At 40.3% G+C, this 13,657-nt stretch overlaps 1 protein-coding gene across 1 annotated transcript in view; it reads left to right on the top strand.

Annotated features, from left to right (window-relative positions):
- Window positions 1–13,657, top strand: part of ABI3BP (ABI family member 3 binding protein) — a 343,927-nt gene that overhangs the window by 329,102 nt on the left and 1,168 nt on the right. Inside the window, exons 60-62 of the mRNA XM_077817412.1 lie at window positions 1,407–1,436; window positions 3,364–3,525; window positions 11,491–11,613. Of these exons, the coding sequence (XP_077673538.1) occupies window positions 1,407–1,436; window positions 3,364–3,525; window positions 11,491–11,613 (315 nt within the window). The remainder of the gene's footprint in view (window positions 1–1,406; window positions 1,437–3,363; window positions 3,526–11,490; window positions 11,614–13,657) is intronic.

Consider the following 13,657-nt stretch of genomic DNA (forward strand, 5'->3'; position numbering starts at 1 on the left):
GTCTACATAAACATAAATACTTGCTGCAGGAATAGGAAACAGAAGCACAGAGAGATTAAATGACTTGCCCCAAATCATCCAGCAGGTCACTGGCGGATCTGAGAATAGAATCTAGGTGCCCTGGGTCCTAATCCCAGTGTTTTACCCACTGGATTGACGCTTAGTGGAATAGGGTCAATGTGAGCATAGGAAATATATTCTTTAAAATTAAGGATTACTCATTTAGCAGATTGGTATAGGGCCCTCAAAAATATGTATCTATCTAATGCATCTGGAAGCTAGAGTGCTATTTGGAGCTTTGTCATGTGTGTAAAATGGTGCAATAAGCAAAGTTAGGGTGACCAGATGTCCGGATTTTATAGAGACAATCCTGATTTTGTGGGCTTTTTCTTATATAGGCTCCTATTACCCTCCTACCCCCGTCCCTATTTTTTACACTTGCTGTCTGGTCACCCTAAGCAAAGTCCCACCTGACTTGGCTATGGGGAACAGAAAGAATCACTCAGTACAGCATTGCACTATCTATCCAAGATCCAGCTTCTCTAGAAGCCAATTACAAAATAGCTATTGACTGCAATAGAACAGGAGCTATTCTTATATTTAGAGTCAGCTGCCTATTGCTGATAGTACTCTGAACTAGTAAGCACTTACTGTGTACCATGCCTCTTTAAAGGGACACTATCAGGTTTAACATTTTTAAGTCAAATCCTTCAGTGCTTTCTCACTGAAATTAATGGGCGTTTTAACAGAGTAACAGGTAAATGGAAAATGAGTAAGGAATTCAGAATATGTCCCACATATTTTAAGAAAAATTGATACCCTCTTGTGTTACTAATGTATCTTAGATTATTAAACTTGAAAGAACCATTTATATTTTAATGCCATTTCATGATTTCGGATGGTTATTTTTTTCCCTTCACTCTGTGTGGACAATGGAAATAAACTGGTCAGTTTCACTTTTCCCTAATCACTTTCCACACGTTCTCCATTTCTCATTCTCATGGACTAATGTAAAGCTGCAACATTTGGGCAGCAGGCACTACAGAGGAATTCTTTAAAATAATAATCAGTTGTCTACACTGAAATTTTAAAAATGCCATGGAAATATGTTGGTTGATGATCAGCTTTGTAATCTTTTTTTTTTAACCAAACCAAATTTTACTGGTAGTGACCCATTAATAATGTTTTTAAAAGCTCAGTGATGCGGTAATTCCAAATAGTTACATGAGCAGTTTATTTCTTTAACTTACACAAAAATGTAGCGACCTCAACTTCCCAAAATTGTTGCTGTTTTACAGATTATAGTTTATGTCAATCATAGAAAATCACTTTCTAGTGTGCTTCTGTAGAAATATCAGGAGAGGTTATTTTACAGTGTCTGATTGCGTGTTTGCTTTTCTCCCCAGCGGACCCAAGAGTGAGTGAGCCAATTTCAAGTAAGCCCTTTATGCATAGCATACTCTAATCAGAACGTTTTTCTGAAGTAAGATAACGTCCTACTTTATGACAGGAGTGGTTGTGCTGTCCCAGCTACACATGCCATGGAACAGAACAGCATTCACACATGATTTCACTTCTTCCATCTATGTAACTTGTAAGGAATTCCTGCCAGTCTAAATGTTTACCTGAGCACAGCACAATCAATGTGATGTGGTATTCCCGTGGCAGCTAAAATGGCTTGGAACCAACGTACACAAATGAGCCATGGACAGCTTGTGTTTTCTCAGCCCTGTTGTTAAATCAATAGAAAGTTTTGTAAAAAGAATACGCTATTTCTCACTTAGTAAGTGACTTAACAGAATGCAAGTCGAAGTCCGCTATTTGTCTGTCATTGTGCTGAAATGTATGCCATGAAAAATAGACAGCTTTGAAAGGCTTTAACCCAGTTCCTTCTGAAGTCAGTGGTAACGTTCCTGTTGACTTCAGTGGGAGTTGGGGCAGGCTCTAAAAGAGCAGAAGAGACCCCTTTCAGCCTAAGGGCCTGTGTTTTGCACTTAGTACTGAAGTTGCCTTTAAAAATTTGCAAATAGCCTACACTGTGGAAAGGAAGAATATCTCATCTTGTTCATCATGTAGTTTGCTGCAAATTAACGGTGCCCTAATTTGTACCCTCTCTGTTAGAAAAGCTGTGGAATCACAATTCCCCCACTACTACTGTATATTACCCACTTCTATAAGTTGTAGCTGTATCTCAATACACATACAAATATTTGTCTCCCTGACATGGCAATGCACCCTGTACATAAAAGGGCCAGATTTTGATCTGAGTTACAGCAGCCTAAATCTGGAGTAACTGTTTGCCTCAGTGGAGTTATTCCAGACTTACACCAGTGCCAGAACCAACCCCAAAGTCAGTTCCTTCTGTGAAAAACTTGGAAACGTGTTTGTAAAATTTCTTATGACTCCGTTTCCTTGGTCATTTTTTGTATTGCTGCCTGCCTGAGTGTGAAGAGTTAAATCATAAAAATGTTGCTAAAGAACCCAGGAATGGTAAAGATAAGACAGCCTCTTGGATCCACTGCTTCAAAAGAATTAAGAGAATAATTGCTAGGCCATCAGTTGTGGGGAGAAGTTACCTAGCTGGCGCCATCCAAGATAGGATGCTGTTCTCTTCCCAAGACTAAGCCTGAGGTCAAAGGAGACCTAACTCCTTAAATATGCTAAAAAGTTGGGTGAGCTGAGAGCCTGGCCAAGAATTGTCAGCAAAAAGGCTGACAGTCTGAGACATTCAGGGACAGGGAGAGAACTGCAATCAGTGTAGGCTGTTCCTCCCAACTCAGAGATGGTGAATAACCCAGACCACACTAAGCAGTGGATGGAGAGGTTAAGCTTAGGTAAGGAGATATGCTTGTAGGTTTTGGTTGTTTTAAAATCCACTTCTCTAAGCACTGTACACCTTCTGGGCAAAATAAATGACACTTTGTTTGAAGAAGCTCTTTGTGTATCACTGCAAAAGTATGCTGACAGAGGTCCCCAAAAGAAAAACCCTGGCAGGGACCAATCCCAGCTGGACTTGCTGAATTATTCATGGTCGATACATAGGAGGCTGTAATCCAGATCCTGGTCTGAGAGTGGGTGAAATGTGGAGAGGGGCCTGACACGTGTGGGAGTGGCTCAGTGCGACTCTCAGAAGGCACAGCTGTGCAGCCTGCCAGGGACTGGGACACACTACTCCTATATTTTGCTGCTTACAAATTCCATAAAATATCCTTCAAAATGCAGGTGACTGGTGCTGTTAATATGTTCCAAGTAGCATCCTTTTGCATTTGGGTTTCTGGTCTTCTCTACTCATTTGAATGTGTTTGTCACGCCTAGTTTTGTATGGCAGTATCATTAATTCCCCTCTTTCTTTTTCTCCTGCAGTGGGAAAAGATGCCATCTGGACTGAAGTCCCATTCAATTCCGACTCCTATTCAGAGTGCAAAGGGAAACAGTACGTCAAGAGGACCTGGTACAAGAAGTTTGTAGGCGTTCAACTGTGTAACTCCTTGAGATATAAGATTTACCTCAGTGATTCACTTACAGGTAAGGGAAACCCAAGGCAGTGTTAATGTATTTTTATAGCTGTGACCCAAATTACACGATACACATACAGTCATCTAGGTTCGTCATACCCATGGGCCTGGACTGAATGGTTTTAAAGGATGATCAGGAATGCATATGCTACTTACCTTGCAAATGTGGATACGGATGTTCCAAGATTCACAAGTTACTATTAATAGTACCTGTTTTATGGTACCCAAAACAGTGCTGGACACTTGACAGAACATTTACAAATATAACGGCCCTCTCCTGTCCTGAAGAGCTTACATTCTGTGGTGTCAGTCTGGCATTAAAACCCTGTGCCTGCACAGTTCTTCATGCATAGTTGGGGCCTAATATTAGATGGGATGCCATAAGAAACAGAGAAAACAGGAGCAGATGCGATGGAGCAGGGATTACAATACTCTCCTGCTGGGACCCAGTTTGGCCTGTAAACACCTTGTGGCTCTTTTCTGAATGATGACTTTTATGGGGATTGTTTTAATGTATTTTCTACACATGGCTTTGTATCTCACTGTAATCTTTTCCTCACCTACCTTCACTTTTTTGTTTTAAATCATGCCCGTTTGTTTTGGGGTTTTTTTTTAAAGCCCTGTTCCCCCTCAACCCCAACATACACACTTTCATTATTAACACTAGCCTTCTTGACATAGTTTCTTACCCCTCGCTCATTACACTCAGGTTATTGAAACCCTCTAGTAAGTGCTGGCCTCTGTTTTGTTTCTTTGTCTGCCAGTGGTTTGGTTTATTTCCAAATGTTTGTTGTGCCTTGATACACATGTGCACTCATCTCGAGAGCTATACAAAGCTTTTGTTTCAGTTTTCCATTTATTTATTGATAAATCGTTGGGCAGTTTTTGGGAGACCTCTCATCAGGAAACTTTTGTTGGTGCAGCTCCTTTGGTGCTACAACTAGTAGGAGAACTAGTGCAAATGTCACTGGTTTTACCACCTTGCTCTGTAACTCTGCTAAAAGTAGGTGTAGGTGACACGGGGCATGTATAGACTAGGAAAATAGGTTGTGTTTTAAAACGTGGTGGGTGAGGTGATTTCTAAACGTGGACGCTGGTACCTAATGTAGGCAGGGCAAGTTGTGTTTAGAAATCCATTAGCCTGTCCTGGTCATCCCTGGGTTCCTCCTTGCTTCAGTATAGTTGCCCCAAAGCAAAAAACTTCAGTATAGACAAGGTCTCAGTCACCACCACTGTGGTGTTTCAATGACAAGGGGTATCACTGTAGAGCCCAAAATACGAAGAGTAACACAAACCCTGTGTAACCTATGGGGGGAATATCCCCCCAAAGGTGAGAAGTAGGCTGATGTGCCTATTACATGCAGTCGTACCAAAACCCAGAAACAGTCGCTGAAAGATGCAAATTTTAGGGCCTGATCCTGTCAGGTGCTGCAGACCTCCCATGAGCAGCTAATTCCCTTCCACCCTTCCTGAAATCAGTACCCCAGAGCTAGCACCTCACGGAATAAGGCCCATAGTTGAGAGTAGGGAGCAGGAAGGAGAGCAGAGAACATATAGGGATGCTGGACAGACCATTCCAAAATAATAAGCAGCTATGCTGCCTGGCTCTTCCCCTCAGCCCCAAAACACACAGGAGGAAACCCCTGTGGGTAATTTTAAGTTAATATCTTTTATGTAAATAGTGTCTTGACAAATTAGTAAACAAGATAGACCATTTTAAAACAAAAATCATTCATTCTTTGCTATGGTACTAGCTATAATCAGAGAGACCAACTGACCGCTCTATTTGGAGTCAGGAAGGAATTTCCCCCCAGATCAGATTGGCAGAGACCCTGGGGTTCTTCAGCTTCCTCTGCAGCATGCAGCACAGGCCACTTGCAGTTTTAAACTAGTGTAAATGGTGGATTCTCTGTAACTTGAAGTCTTTAAATCCTGATTTGAGGACTTCCGTAATTCAGCCAGAGGTTAGGGATCTAGTACAGGAGTGGGTGGGTGGGGTTCTGTGGCCTGCAATGTGCAGGTCGTCAGACTAGATGATCACAATGGTCCTTTCCGACCTTAAAGTCTATGAGATGACAAAACTGCCAGTCAGACATAGCACACTGTAACACTAGTTTGTGGAAGAAATAGCCGTGCTAATCTAAACTGTAACACAGTCCTAAATCAGATGAATTAACGCTGCTTCAATCTCAGAACAAATATCTAATGTAGCAATGGCCAATTTTCTTTTATCTGTTTGCTTTTGTTGTTGTTCTTGCTGGAAGAATGGTGATTTAACTTGGCAGGACAATCACCAAGGCAGCCAGACTGTATTCATTACATTTACAAAGTATGGCTCTCTCACTTGTATTGTTTAACCGACACCAAATCAGTTGCCACAATATTTGAATGAACTAGAATGTTTATCCAATACATGTTACATTTTTCACCATTCTTTCACATGGAGAAGACTAGTGTACTGTAGTGGAAAAATTTCCAGTTCTAAGGCAAAACTCAGCCCTTATGTAGGTCAGTACAACTCCATTGAATTCAATGGAACTATGCCCACCTGTATTAGAGCCAAATTGAACCTGTAATGTCCAGCAAACTGAGGAACCATCTTGTGTTACTGTACCTAACAGAGCCACACTGAGGTCTGATTTCCATCTTGAAGTGTGTATTCTAAAAGAACCTATTTAGGCTTAGTTATATTAAGAAATTAGTGATCTTCAATTTTTTTTTTGGTAAAGAAAGTCCTGATAGCAAACTCTGAGCAAGCCTGGGGGCTCAATCCTGTTCTGTTAACTTCAGTGATATCTAGATCAGGTCCTAAAATTTTGAAGGGAGGAAAACGCAACATTTCTCTCCTCAAAAATCCCATTTACCCTCTTTCAAACCCACTAAAGCCTGGGAAGGATAAGCTAGCCACAGCAAGACATAAAAACCTTTATCTGTGGAGATGAGATGCTCAATTGCAGAAATGTTAACATTTTGGGCCCATTTTCTTTACAATAAACAACTGTGAGATCTACGTGTTGGAAATCCACCCTATTAGCTAGTCATTACTGGGAAACTTCATCTCTTTCCTTTTTTGATATTTTTGCCTCCATGGCTCTGTGTGCACCCATGTGTGTAATATAAAAGATGTGGTAGTGAGTTGTGGGCTTTTTATTGGGTATTGAGTGTTGTTACAAAATCCTCAAGAAGCAGAGCACAGCCAGACCTACACTGTGCAAGACCATCCATGACGAGGAACACTGAAAAATGTCTAGTACAAAAACATGCTAGAGATAACTACAGAGTAGCTGCTAGTAAATAGTTGGTTATATTTAGAGTTTTGTCAATCTAAGATTTCTCTGGTAGGATCCATCACATATGTTCCTGATTAAGCAGAGCACTAAATCACATGCTTTTCAGTGCCTTGTTGAATCAGAACTGATCTCATGCATCATACTATGATAAATAGTATCATATTGCCCATGCTAATGTAGTCGAAGAAATAAGCTTCAGTTATTTCCCATTGGTACTGTGGGTGTAAATAAAAACATACATATATATGCTATGTATAATACCCACACAGAATATATATAAAAATAATATCTGATGATATGAGGGGCTGTTAAGGGAGTCTTGGCAGAAATTTGGGATGATCCCATTATTTGTCCGTCTGAGCCATGAGTGAGTTATGCAGATCATTTCAAAAGGTCATAATACCTCAAACTATCATAGTTAGTCACTTCCTTTGTTGCCATTTTGCTCATTTATTAGTTTCCCTCTGCTTTTCTCCCCTTCTGAAATATGTTAGAGAGATACTGGTAGGTTTTACAAAACCAAACATCAATATACACTTTCTCCAAGATATTTAAAAAACAAAATTTCCAATGACAACTGTTTTTGTTCAGATTCAAATATTGTAGCATCATGATAGTGTGTGAGAGCCTGAAAGGGAAACTCCCTGCTGAGGAAAATTCTGAAAGGTGAGTAATATACATGGTGAAATGTTAAAGTAGATCCTGCAAAAAAGATCTATCTATGCAGAGGCCTCCTGAAAGCCACATGGACAGATTTCTTTATAAGCTAGGGGCCTGCCTGTATTACTTATTTCATTTTTAATCATTTAAGATGATGAGTTGAAAAGGAGTTTTTTGGAGCATGTATTTATGTTGCAGTAGCTGAAAGCGACTGCGTATTAGTAATACAGACACTGAATAAAAGAGGAAAACTGCTCTATTCTAAACATGCCAGTGCTGTTCCTATAAAACAGCAGCCTCTTCTGATCTAATTTAACAGTTCTCCTTAGCACTGCAGCGTAAGCATTCCAGCAAATAATGTCAGCTAAAATAATTAAAAATTTAAATTTTAAATGTGGCCTTCAGCAGCTGCAATTTTGAGCTGCCTGAATATTCTTCATTTCAGTTTATAAATTTATCCAAGAGAAACTCCCTCCTAATGAGCACCGGAGACCAACTCTCCCATGGAAGAAGCACAAATACAGCTGAAAACGAAAACCGTAATACGTGCCTTTCGTAAGAATGGCCATACTGGGTCAGACCAGTGATCCATCTAGCCCACTATCCTGTCTTCTGACAGTGGCCTGTGCCAGATGCTTCAGAGAAAGAACAAAACAGGCAATCATTGAGTGATCCAACCCGTCATCCACTGCTAGCTTCTGGCAAACAGAGGTTTAGGGACACCCAGACCATGGGGATGCATCCCTGACCATCTTGGCTACTAGCCATTGATGGACCTATCTGCCATGGACTTACATAATTCTTTTTTGAACCCCACTATAGTTTTGGCCTTCACAACATCCCCTGGCAAAGAGTTCCACAGGTTGACTGTATGTTATGTGAAGAAGTACTTCCTTTTGTTTGTTTTAAATCTGTTGTCTATTAATTTCAGTGGGTGACCCCCTGGTTCTTGTTTTATATGAAGGCGTAACAACTCCTTATTCACTTTCTCCCACACCTGTCATGATTTTATAGACTCTATCATATCCCCTCTTACTCGTGTCTTTTCCAGGCTGAAAAGTCACAGTCTTTTTAACTTCTCCTCAGATAACATTATTCGCTTTTTTGACTGCTGCTGCACACTGAGCTGTTATTTTCAGAGAACTATCCACAATGACTCCAAGATCTCTTTCTTGAATGGTAACAGCTAAGGTAGACCCCATCATTTTGTATGGATAGATAGGATTATGTTTTCCAATGTGCTGTACTTTGCATTTATCAACATTGAATTTCATCTGCCATTTTAGTTGCCCAGTCACCCACTTTTGTGAGTTCCCTTTGTAACTCTTTGGAGTCTGCTCTGGACTTAACTACACCGGACCCTCGCTAGAACGCGGGATTTGGGATCCATGTGCGGCACCGTGTTAACGTGGGGACCGTCTTAAAATGAATTCCAATTAAAGTAATTACATTTGGGATCCATGGCCGCGAGCACGTTATACGTGAATTCACACTATATAGACGCACATTGTAGCAAGGGTACGGTGTATCTTGAGTAATTTTGTGTCATCTGCAAATTTTGCCATCTCGCTGTTTATTGCTTTTTCCAGATCACTTATAAACATGTTGAAAAGCACTGGCCCCCTGGGGGACCCCACTATTTACCTCTGTCCTTTCTGAGAACTGACCATTTACTCCTCCCTTTGTTTTCTGTCTTTTAAGCAGTTACCGATCCATGAGAGAACCTTCCCTCTTATCCCATGACTGCTTACTTTGCTTAAGAGCCTTTGGTGGGAGACCCTGTCAAAAGTCCAAGTACAGTATCTCCACTGGATCACCCTTGTCCACATGTTTGTTGACCCCCTCAAAGAATTATAATAGATTGGCGAGGAATGATTTCCTTTTACAAAAGCTGTGTTGACTCTTCCCCAATAAATCTTGTTAATCTGTGTCTGATCATTCTGTTCTTTACTATAGTTTCAACCAGCATGCCAGGTACTGCAGGCAGGTTTACCAGCCTGTAATAGCCAAGATCACCTGTGGAGCCTTTTTTTTAAATTGGTGTCACATTAGCCATCCTCCAGTCATCTGAACAGAAGCTGATTTAAATGATGGGTTACAAACCACAGTTAGGAGTTCTGCAATTTCATATACGAGTTCCTTCAGAACTCTTGGGTGAATGCCATCTGGTCCTGGTGACTTATTGCTGTTTAATTTATCAGTTTGTTCCAAAACCTCTTCTGTTGACATCTCAATCTGAAACAATTACTCAGATTTGTCACGTAAAAAAAAATGGGTCGGGTCAGGTAAGGTAATTTCTCTCACATCCTCAGCCGTGAGTGCAAAGAATTGATTTAGCTTCTCTGCAATGCTCTAATCTTCCTTGAGAGCTCCTTTACTACCTCGAGTGACCAGTGGCCTCACTGGTTGTTTAGCAGGCTTCCTGCTTCTGAGGTACTTAAAAAAAAATTTGCTATTAGTTTTTAAGTCTTTGGCTAGTTGCTCTTCAAATTCTTTTTTGATCTACCTAATTTTACTTCACTTGCCAGAGTTTATGCTCCTTTCTATTTTCCTCAATAGGATTTAACTTCCACTTTTTAAAGGATTTATTTTTGCTTCTAACCTTTTACTCTGTTGTTTAGCCAAGGTGGCACTTTGTTCTTACTATGTTTTTTGATTTGGGGTATACATTTAATTTGAACCTCTATTATGATGATTTTAAAAAGTTTCTGTGCAGCTTGCAGGCATTTCACTTTTGTGACTGTATCTTTTAATTTCCGTTTAACTGGCTTCCTCACTGTCGTGTAGTTCCCCTTTCTGAAGTGAAATGCTACTGCGATGGACTTCTTTGGTATATTTCAAAAGGAATAGCAAAATTTCATGCACAAAGACTAGTCAACCAGAGATGAACATTTTGGCAAGGCATTTCCTCCAAAGGGAGCTTTTGTTTGTATCCTGCCTCTGCACAGAGTCAACATTTAGATCTATTCTGATGCAGCAAGATTGTTTATCTTTCATTTGGGAAGACATTGATAAATTGTTGGTCCTTGTTTGGGAGGATTTTACCTGTAAACTTGAACCTAATCATTGAGTTTAAGGGAACCAGGATTTAGCCCTTAAGCTCTTTGGATGTTTTATTGGTTTCAGAGTAGCAGCCGTGTTAGTCTGTATTCGCAAAAAGAAAAGGAGGACTTGTGGCACCTTAGAGACTAACCAATTTATTTGAGCATAAGCTTTCATGGGCTACAGCCCACTTCATCGGATGCATTGATTGGATGTTTTATGTTATCAATCTTTGCTCATTTTAAGAATAATATGTAGGAGCATTAATGAAGCAATGATTCATTTATCTGAAAATATTTTTTCTATAGGTCCAGTAAGAGTTAGCTTGGTGTTTTTTCTCATGCTTCTCACCTAATGCATGAGTGGGTACATATTAGCTATTTAGTCATCTCTAGAATGTGAATTATACACACATTGTAAGCACAAAAAGGGAGAGCAGGCTTGAAGAATCTGGCCTGCTATGTGTTAGATGTGGCCTATAAGAATTTCTCTGGAGTAATATTGGTTGCTTTTTCAATAGAACTTAAGAATGGCCATACTGGGTCAGACCAAAGGTCCATCTAGCCCACTGTCCTGTCTTCTGACAGTGGTCAATGCCAGGTGCCCCAGAGGGAATGAATAGAAAACGTAATCCTCAAGTGATCCATCCCCTGTTGCCCATTCCCAGCTTCTGGCAAACAGAAGCAGGATCAGATCAGCACTGATGTTATATAAAATATACTAATGTCAGGAGGAAAAAACATGGAAATTTGTGCTTTTGTCAAACAAAAGTGTTGCCTTTTTCATTAATTGGCATTGTGTTTGGGCATTTACACAATGCTGTAAAAACAGAGTTAGATCTTAATTGGGGGCAGCATCAGACTTAACATTGAGATAAAATGAATACTGGAACTCAACACCTGCTCAACTACAAAGGAACTAACAAAAGCTTTGATGTTGTTGTTCTTCAAAGGGTTTTCCTCATATTTTCTTTCCATTTTCAGGACAATTTTACAACATAGGAGACGAGAGGGGACATGGAGAAGATCATTGTCAATTTGTGGACTCATTTTTAGATGGACGGACAGGGCAGCAAGTTTTTCCAGACCAGTTACCAACCAAAGATGGTGAGTGTACTTGTAACAAAACTCTCCAAATCTCCCCCAACCCCTTGGTCTGATTTTTCTCCTGCTGATGGCTTTAAGGCTAATACCCAGTCTGAGTTAGACAGGGTAGAGTCCCAAATTTAGCTATCTTCCCAGATCAAAACTATCCTTCGTTCCTGGGCATGATGCTATTCCACCACATGCCCCCAAAACCATTAAGGATTAGCCAGCCTACAGTTATCAGCCACCTGGGAGTTAAACCGTGTAAGAGTGATGCAACCTTTTATCCTGGAAAGGAAAGCCCTTTGACATGCTCTTCACTTGTGGGGACAGAAGCATGATCTGAGTGTGGGACAGCATCAGGAGCTTCCGAGTTCTAATTGTGGCTCTGACACTGAATTCTGTGCTCTGCCTCAATTTCATCCATAATTTTGCATAACAGAGCTAATGTTGTGTATTTCCATCTCGGGCAGCATGGTGTGGTTTGATGATGAACAGTATTGTGATAGAGGGAAATTGTAACTAGTATGGTGGTAGATGGAAAGTTTAAAATATGAGAGAGCTCTTACTAACATTTTTTTCATCAGTGTTACACATTAAAAGCCTTTAAAGAAAACCATTGTCTTAGCCTTCCTGCCAGTTTGTAACTTTATGGTCACGCTGGCATGGTTGGTTTTAAAGTGCTATAAATCAGCAGAGTTGTGCATTATATAGCTTTGCTTAGTGATAATAACGAAAGACAAACTGGAAAGGAAAAATTAATTGTGGGGAGGGAATTCCTACTGCACTAATTCAGTACATACACTGCAATTCAAATCAGATGCCTAGAATCCTGAGAGGCAGCTGTGCATGGACTAGATGTCTTGAACTGTTTTCTAATCACAACTTTGAACTTGAGGCATAGCCTTGGACAAGTGACTTAATCTCTCTTCCCCAGATTTGTCATCCGTAAAATGGGGATAATTAAGCCTTAGTTACCAATACCAACCTCACAAAGAGTTGAGACTCTATACCTCAGACTTTTGCCAGCATAGCTACGATGAGGTGTGATTTGACACTGACATAGCTGTCTGTACCAGCAAAAGCCTCATGTGCAGATGCAGTTCAACTGGCCAAACTGCACTTTTGACGCACTTGGAAATCTTTGCCAGAGTAGCTATACCAGTATACTATGCCAGCAAAGCTCTCCTAAGTGTAGACCTGGCCTTGTTTACACAGAAAAGATTCAGGTAGGCCAGTGTAATTAAAGCACTACAACGGATCGTAGGGTGGCTGTAGTCCTCCGGTATACCTTATTACCCTTCCTCTATAGGGAAGTGGAATAAGCTATATCAGCGTAAGGCATCCGCATTACGGGTTGCACGTCTATTGATTTATGTTGTAAAAAAAAAAAACACCTAACTGAGGTATTTATACCAGCACAAAATCAGAGTGTAGACCAGGCCTTAATGTTTTAGGTGCTTTCCACATTAAAAACACATATTAAGCCCTAAACACTAATAAAATCCCCAGAATTGAACTGTTATGTCCAAAAAGAATAAATCTGAACCTCTTGCAATTGCCTTCCTGAGAGCACATAAATAAGTTTGTTTGTATTCAAGCTGGCATTGTCAAGCCAGTAAAGCTCAGAAATGCCAGATTTAGTTTTTAAAAGCATTTATACACAAGTACAGTATCTGGTAAGCTTACAAAAACAGAATTAATGTTTGCCTTCAGGTATTGAGCTTAACAGTTTATACCTCAGCTGTTAAATCTTCAGAAAGATCATATTTAGAGAAGTTTCCACAAGACAAGTTCAGTATGCATTTCACTTGAAGTTGCTATGTTAAAAGCTAACTTGGATTTTTCCCAGTGTTAACATTACTGGCCGTTCTTCTCCAGAAGTAAAACCAATTTCAGCAGATGCTCACTTTTAAAGCAGAAGGCTGCAACTTTTAACTTTGTCCCACTCTCCCCAACAGGAGGCATTTCTGTGGCTCCAGGGTGGTGCCAAATAACCACTATTCTGTGCTGGCCCTTTTCAGTCTACCCACTAGGGTTCAACCCACTCAGAATCCTCTCGCCC

The sequence above is a fragment of the Eretmochelys imbricata genome, chromosome 1 (assembly GCF_965152235.1).
Source record: "Eretmochelys imbricata isolate rEreImb1 chromosome 1, rEreImb1.hap1, whole genome shotgun sequence".
Taxonomy (NCBI): Eukaryota; Metazoa; Chordata; order Testudines; family Cheloniidae; genus Eretmochelys; species Eretmochelys imbricata.